General features: G+C 42.3%; 1 protein-coding gene across 4 annotated transcripts in view; it reads right to left on the reverse strand.

The window, feature by feature from the left end:
* The window catches only part of LOC100944273 (carboxyl-terminal PDZ ligand of neuronal nitric oxide synthase protein), a 291,887-nt gene that overhangs the window by 39,769 nt on the left and 243,476 nt on the right, over positions 1-8,642 (reverse strand). For all 4 annotated transcript variants that reach the window (XM_012802697.2, XM_023510768.1, XM_023510769.1 and 1 more), the window contains one exon: positions 2,746-2,887. In XM_012802697.2, the coding sequence (XP_012658151.2) occupies positions 2,746-2,887 (142 nt within the window). The remainder of the gene's footprint in view (positions 1-2,745; positions 2,888-8,642) is intronic.

The following is an 8,642-nucleotide window of genomic DNA, read 5'->3' on the forward strand; positions in this document are numbered from 1 at the left end:
GTGATCTTGACTCACTGAGGTGAAAATGTCAGGTTAGGGAAATTTATGACCAATATATTTCCAAAGTACAAAAGTTATAAAAGTATAGTGAAAAGTAAATTTTCCTACCACTTTGGCCACCCAGGTCCTTTTCCCAGAATGAACCACAGTGACCAATTTCTTGTGTACTATTCTGGAGAAATTCTATGTCTAACAAGCATGGGGGTGTGCATGCAGGTATATACATATCAGCTATAGACACATATATGTATATCCCTGCATGCACACACACATTTATAGCTACATATCTTTAATATAATTAGTAGCACATCATATCCAAGTTCTATACCTTGGTATTTTTAAAGAAACAAAATATCTTGAAGATAACTTTATATCAGTTCAAGAACCAACTCATTCTTAATGGCTGGGCAATATTCCATTATTTATAGTGTAATTTATTTATTTAAAAGTCTCTGCTAATCCTTTGGTTTTATAGCAAATTTTTTGCTACATAACCTTACATCTGTGTCACTTCATACCCATATGGGTCTACCCTTAGGATAAATTTTTAGAAGAGATTTTAGAGCAATTTGAGGGTCAAGAAGCATGTGAAGTTTCAAACTTAATAAGATTGCCACCAGGATTTTACGTCTACCATACACTGGCATACACTGCTGGGTCTACATCTGAGTTTCTGTTCTGATCCATTCAGGCACTTATTCCAGCCATCAATTTTACCTACTGTAAATATAATTTTACCTACTTTAGCTTTATCATGTTTTAGTGTTAGGAAAGCCATTCTTCTGTTATCACTCATCTTTCTCATAATTTTTGTCTATTCTTGTTTTTTTTAATTTTTATATATTTACTTTAAAATAATAGCTAACATGTATTTAGTGCTTCCTGTGTGCCAAGCAGACTCAGCATTTAATTTAATTTCATTAACTAACTTATTTATTTATTTTTTGAGACAGAGCATCAAGCTGTCATCCTGGGTGGAATGCTGTGGCATCATAGCTCACAGCAACCTCTAACTCTTGGGCTCAAGCGATTCTCCTGCCTCCACCTCCCAAGTAGCTGGGACTACAGTCACCCCCCACAATGCCTGGCTATTTTTTGGTTGTAGCCATCATTGTTTGGCAGGCCTGGGCTGGATTCGAACACACCAGCTCAGGCGTATGTGGCTGGCATCTTAGCTGCTTGAGCTACAGGCGCCGAGCCTACATATTTATTTTTTGAGACAGAGTCCCACTATATCGCCCCCAGTAGAGTACCATGGCATCACAGCTCATAGCAACCTCAAACTCTTGGGCTTAAACAATTCTCTTGCCTCAGCCTCCCAAGTAACTGGGACTACAGGTGCCCACCACAATGCCCCGCTATTTTTGTTGCAGTTGTCATTGTTGTTTAGCAGGCCTGGGCTGGGTTGAAACCTGCCAACTTTGGTGTATGTGGCCAGCACTGTAACCACTGCGCTATGGGTGCTGAGCCAGACTCAGCATTTTAAGAGTAGCAGCTCCTCCAACTATAACAATAATTCTATGAGGTAGACGCCACTATTATTCTTATTTATCAGCTGGGGAAACGAAAGCACAGAGAAGTTATAGACTAGAACTTGCCAAGGTCACACAGCCAGGGACTGACACAGCCAGGGACTGGCGCAGCCAGGACGCAATGCAAGGGTCTGCTTTCTCAACCACTTCGCAAAACTCATTTACAAAGTAAGATTTATTTTGTTGTTTTCTAACTTTTGAATTGGGTGCTTATTTCACTGGACTTTTGTAATTTGTCATCTATTCATGCAAATATTTGAAGCTTTGGGTTTTCCTGAGTACTGTTTTAGCCGTGTCCTGTAAGTTTTGAGTAGTACAGCTTACCGCAGTGCCTCCCTTGCAGTTAGAAATCTATATTGTCATACTAAATTTAGGGATTAACAAAGGAAGAATTAACATTTTTATGATGTTGAAGTTTCCCATACAAGAATAGGGCATCCCTTTCTATTTAAGATTTTTTTTTTGTATAAAACATACACATTTTTTATTGTGATTACTTGCATGTATCTTTTCAAACTGTTATTTTAGTGCATTTTTTCCCCCTTCCACGATGACTTCTAAACAGCTGCTGCTGGAATATAGGAAACACAGAGATACCTGTGTATGACATTGGAACTTGACTTTTTAGCTGAACTCTCTTTTTACTTCTAAGAGTTTTCAGTTCATTTTCTTGAGTTTCACATGTTAAAAAATAAACTATTAATTTTTACCTATTCATATCTTACTACTACTACTTTTTTTGCATTTATTGTTAAATAATAGAGGTAAAAGACATCCTGGTCTCACTCTTGACTTTTCATGAGACTAAAAATTAGAGATATTGACTGTTTACTTTGAGGGCTTACAGAACTACAAAAGCTAAAAGTTTAAGAAACCCAAACTATTTAGGTAATTCTAAGTTGATATTCTTTCTGATTCGTTCCATGGAGATGGCTTATTACTAAAATCTTCCCTGACGTCAGACTGGGTAACATAGCAACTCCAGCTTCAGAAAGTCTTCTCTGATATCCAGCTTAAATGCTTCCTCATCTAATAATTTAAACATGTTTAATTTGTAATAAAAGTAACACATTTTCCTCGAAGAAAATTTGGAACCTAGAGAGAAATATAAAAAAATAAAGTGTTTTTTAAGTGCATTGATACTAGCCTGGGGCTTCGGGGGAGCAACCCACTGGCCCGTATTCTGTCTCCACTGCAGCCAGCAGGAGCCTACCTGGGTCCCCCGAGCTGTCGCTGTTCCTCTCACTCTCCCCATCTTCCTGGCCATCTGCATTCTGCTGTGTGTGCTGTAGGCTCAGCTTGTGGCAGACCTCAAAGGCCTGCCCCACCGTCCGGACAATCCGCATGGCTTGGCTCTAGGAAGGAGAGAGGAGAAGGTGAAGGGCATGGAGACTCTGCACGGACACGAGATGGGTCTGGATGGATGAGGCTGTGCAGGGGACACGGGGACAGAAATCTACAAAGCCGGCGAAGGAAAGAGATGGGATCCTGAAATATTCCAGAAAATAGCAACTGTCACGCAGTCTGAAAACAGTTAACTGAGAGGACACAGAGCAAATATCCCATTTCCGGACTCAGCCCCAGTTCCTTCCTCCCAAGTGTAACGAAGCAGTCAATAGGCTTCAGAATCTTTGGCCAACCATTATCAAATGGTCCATGGGGTCCATCAAACTAAAAGGAATTCAGCCGTGTTTTTTATTTTTTTTGCCGATGCAAATGTTAGGTTTCCCTGGAGCTCCTTGCAGATCAAGAGCTGTGGTGATACGGGGCTTAGAAGCCGCAGCCTCCACAGCAAAACCAACTGGGGCTCAGCATCTGAGTCCCTTGGAACAGGCAGCTAAATCTAAGGTGAGCCTTACCAGGTCTTATTTCAAAGACATTGTTCCCTTGAGTCTCTTCTATAGCTGCTTCCTCTCTTTAGTCCTGCTATTTAACCTCTTCCTTTAAGAGCCCAAGAAGAGAGCTTGATCCTAGCTCCCAAAACGCCACTACTTAACTGGGAGAGGAGAGAGAAAGGCCAGAGAAGTCTGCTCCTGAACAGAGCCTTAAGCAACCCACACAGGCTGGGAGGAAGAACCACAGGCAGGGTTTTCCGGATGCAGTCTCCAAGGTGGATAACCAACTCTAACCTGACTATCAGTCAGCATTTGCTTTCTTCAAGGACAGAAATGAGTGAAATGTGAAACAGAGTTTCAGACCTCAGAGGCCTCAAGTACCCCATCGCCACAGGCTGCGGTTTATATAATCTAATTGTAACTGTCACCCTGTACTCAAGTCTCACATTAATCACGTTTTAGATGATCTGATTTCAGGTCAGCCATGACCATCTGGTGACAGTCCATCGATTTACATTCAAAACCCCCAAAGTAACACCAGCGTGGGTCGAGCAGAGCTTCTTATCTGTATAAGACTGCGGGCGTCACATCACTAAACTCGTGTTTAATGATTTGGTAAGGTCAAAAGGCCTTGTTGAGGATAATAAAACGAGCTTCATTTATGCTTTTCAGCATATTAAAATTAGTTCATATTTCTTCTTGTTGTCTTCATGAACCCCTAGGGACTTTGGAACCCCATGAATGGAACTCCTTGCTCTGGTCTGTTCTCTGCTGGGTATAACTTCCAAAATGGCTGCCCTTGCCATCTCCTTAAGCCTTGGGCCATTTCTACTTTCCTTCCTTTTTACTTCAGGCAAGAGCACCCATGTTAATGTGAAGAGGCATTTTGTCCAATCCTCGTCCATGTGTCTATTGTGGATCCAAATCTACTTCCTCAGCTCAAGCCACACCCTAGAAGTGACTGTCTTAGAGCTCAAACCTCTCTTAGCCCATTAGACTAACTCCACTGACACTCTCCACTGGTCTCCCACCCAGAACACCCTGACATCTCTAGGTGATGAGAACCTTAAGTGGGGCTGGGCTTGGCAGCTCATGCCTGCAATCCTAACACTCTGGGAGGCCAGGAGGGTGGATTGCTTGAGCTCAGGAGTTTGAGATCAGCCTGAGCAAGAGTGAGACCCCTTCTCTGCTAAAAATAGAAAAACTACCCAGGTGTTCTGGTAGGTGCTTATAGTCCCAGCTTCTTAGGAGGCTGAGTTAAGAGTATTGCTTAGGGGTGGTGCTATGGCTCAAAGGAGTAGGGCGCTGGCCCCATATGCCAGAGGTGGCAGGTTCAAACCCAGCCCTGGCCAAAAACTGCAAAAAAAAAAAAAAAAGTATTGCTTGAGCCCAAGAGTTTGAGGTTGCTGTGAGCTATGGTACCATGGCACTCGATCCAGAGCGACAGAGTGAGACTCTGTCTTAAAAAAAATAAGAACCTTAAGTGAAGCAGGAGAAGCTGAGTAACTTCTGTGAGGTTCCCCATCCTCACCCATTGGTGGATCAAACCTGTGTCCTCTCTGACCTTAATTTCCTTCTGTGTCCCCGGGGTAGGTTCAGGCCCCTTCTCATACTGTGCTGTTTGTCCAGGAAGCTGAGAAGCAGCAAGCCTCCTTCTAAAGCACAAAGCACCTAGCGTTTGCACTCCCCAAAACATACAAAGAAGTGTGATTTAGAGGGCACAGTCCCTAATAAACCTGGGCCAAGAACACCCCAGCTTCTTTACCTCCTTCAGCCATGAAGCTATACTCTGGTGAGGAGACTGAGCCAGGAAGCTCAACTCTCGGGTAAAAAGGGAGAAGAAAAGAAGACACTCTACCCCAAAGCGTGATTCCTGCGGGCCTCCTCAGTGCTGCTTTTATCCTTTACTCCTTTGATGAGAATAAAAGTGGACTGCCTGTGGTTGATCTTGTATAGCAAAGCACATCACTAGCTCACCAAACTTTAGACATGGCTTTATTCTATCCACCGAGGACACCCCGTGTCCATTAAAGAGACTGTCTCCCCCTGCTGCCTTCTCGGACCTTAGGAATTTTGCTCTCCTAGACATCTCTACAAGAGGTGGAAAAGGTAGATATTCTAGGTTCTAGAAATAAAACGTGGCAAGTCTAAATGATATGTAGAGATGAAGTGTTTAATTCTATTACTTTCTTACCTTCCATGAATTAACCCAGACACCGCATACTGAACAAATGTCTGAAAAGACTGAGTTAGTCTCTTCTGATCTGTATCGTTCCCAGAGCACAGATCCAGCTTCTCTCTTTTAAATACACAGATATATAGAAAATTCCAATTTCGTTACTGTGTGCTTTGCTATAAAATCTCAGGTTTTTTCCTAAGGAGGACATATTATAAATTATATCATCTCTACAGATCATAGATACTGCCCTCAACTGGCTCTTAAGATGATATTAAAAATCTCAAGGTCTTCAAATGTTCCTGATCTATGGCATCAGCAAGGGATAGGAATTAAATTTCTAAACTTTGGAAGGAAGCCCTCAGACTTATTATTTTTTTTTACTTTTTTTGATCCTTGACCACCCTCTCCCACCCCATACTCAGACTTCAGTAACAAAATGGAGGTAGTAAAAAGTGACTTCAAAGAAGCCCTGCATTTCCCATGCATCACGAGATTGTGAGTGGATGACAGGATGCACTCAGAACCGAGCACTTTAAGAGCCTAGACTCTGGCTCGAATCTCTATTCTGCCACCTTTATCAAGGACAAACATGTGGGACATGCCCACAGGTTCAACTATTTATAGACCTAAAACAGATGGAAGTGGGTTGGTCTTAATGCATAGTATTTATACTGTTTCAGTCTTACATTTTACTTCATTTACTAAGATCAGCAATCAACTCTGAACCTCTGATTCCCCTGAAAAAGTAGAAAAGGAATTCCACTGTTCAACCTCTCCTTTCCTTACTCTCCTCCCTTGATCACAGATATTCTCTATGATATTCCTGAAACGTCATTGAAAAAGTGAATCAGGGCTCGGCGCCCATAGCACAGTGGTTACAGCACCAGCCACATACACGGAGGGTGGAAGGTTCAAACCTGGCCCGGGCCAACTAAAAACAACTGCAACAAAAAAATAGCTGGGAGTTGTGGTGGGCGCCTGGAGTCCCAGCTACTTGGGAAGCTGAGGCAAGAGAGTCATGTAAGCCCAAGAATTTGAGGTTGCTGTGAGCTGTGCCAGCACAACACTCTACCGAGGGCGACATAGTAAGACTCTGTCTCAAAAAAAAGAAAAAAGTGAATCAAGGATGTCTCTATAGCACCTCCTCTGTCACACGGCAGGATAAACACATGGATAACATACACGATAACACTTCCCATGGTTTTCAGCATATAGTAAGTGCTCAAGAAATGTTTTCTTTTCAATATGGAATTCATTGAACTGAAGGCAGAACACAAAAAGTAGTGCAGTGAACATAAAGTGACTAGAGGGGACACCTCTCACATTCGTATGCCAACATCACGAGAGCTATTCTACCACCTCCCTCCCCAAGCACCAGAAGGAAACTCCTGGGCCAAACTGTATGATGGTTTCTATATATAGCAAAATGGTTGAATAAGAGTTCTAGGTTTTTTTTTTTTTTTAACATTCAGTGTTAAATGGTTTCATTCTGATTTATGTTTTACTTTACTCCTCTTTAATATGAAGGCTGTATTTCCATTCACAGTAAAAGGACACAGTGGCACATTTTATGAAGAGCCCTCTGCACTAGAATGCATAATCAAGTTGCCCCATCTGTTTCACAGAATGATACACATAAAAGAACTGCCTTTCCATTTACCACTATAGGAGTCAGAAGGGGCTGGACCGCTCCTAACTCTCCTCATAAACGGCTATGTGAGTTGAGATGCTCCTCAACCCTTTAATCCAGTGGTTCTCAACCTTCCTAATGCCTCCCCTAATGCTGCGACCCTTTCATACAGTTCCTCATGTTGTGGTGACCCCCAACCATAAATTATCTTCATTGCTACTTCATAACTGTAATTTTGCTACTGTTATGAATCATAATGTAAATATCTGATAGGCAGGATGTATTTTCATTGTTACAAAGGGGTCACAACCCACAGGTTGAGAACTGCTGCTTTAATCTAACCCTTCTTGACCAGTGAAGTCTACCTTTAGAAGTTTCTATTTCAGAACCTTATTAAGGGGGGCAACTGCTTGAAGGTGGCTATCAGGGGCAAGCGGTGCCTGGCTGGGGCTGTCCCTCCCTCCATCTGCTCTCTGCACAGCCGTGTCAGCTCTTGCCTTCTAGACCTACCCTTGGTCATCCCACTTTCTGGCCTTCTAGGCAAGAAAACTAGTTTTGCCTGCCACCCCATGATGCAAGAATCAAACATGCTAGGACTTAATAGTTAATAAACCACATGGGAACTCAAGAGAGAGCACTCTGGTAAAAACAAGCGTTAAAAAGAATCCTTCCCAGAAATTTTATGAATACTTGTCTTTGAGTCTCCTAGGTCACACCCAAGCTGCTGCCCACATCTCATGATCACAAATGGGTCTTTGAAAACCAAAGAGGGGGTTTAAAGATTGACAACTATGAGGTGCAAAGAACAAACAGGTCCAAGAGTCTTTTTGAGTTCCCAAATCTGGCCATTCTCTGGAATTCACTAAATTTTCCTTCAAGCATCATTATACCACATTAATCCTGTACACATGTGGTTTAGTTTTACAGAAGTCCCTGAAAGTAAACTTTTTGTTTATCAAAACTTTTTGTCCAGGCCTCTTAGTTGTCAAGATTAGGCTAGATATGGTTGCTTTGTTGTTTTCAAAGCTGGAAAGGAATATCTAAGCTCAGAGTGGCTCTCAGCTGCAGATGGAGAGCACTGAAGCTCATGGGAGTGCCAGTGCCAATTACAGGCAACTTTGTGAAAATAGGACTGGAAAGGAAGCTGTCATAGAACTGTGTGCCACTTACCTTTGCCACACACAGCAATGGTTCTTTAAACACCTGTCTTTTCATGTTGATATAGCTCCCTCTCTCCCACCTTAGTCCAAAGTCAAGATGCAATGAACAGCTGTTCCCTGTATCAGTTGATACCAATGTGGTTATCAACCCTACACCTAGCAGGTGTCAATATGTGATGAATTGCAGCAATGGTCACGAAATTGACACTATAGTCTCAGTGAGCATCGGTTGTATACTCCAAAGCAGATAAAAGCCTGCAGTGGTAGCTTTAGGAAGATGGAAACCAAAAGGCTGACTCCTATACT

Source organism: Otolemur garnettii, unplaced genomic scaffold (assembly GCF_000181295.1).
Source record: "Otolemur garnettii isolate 467f Iridium unplaced genomic scaffold, OtoGar3 scaffold00016, whole genome shotgun sequence".
NCBI classification, from domain to species: domain Eukaryota; kingdom Metazoa; phylum Chordata; class Mammalia; order Primates; family Galagidae; genus Otolemur; species Otolemur garnettii.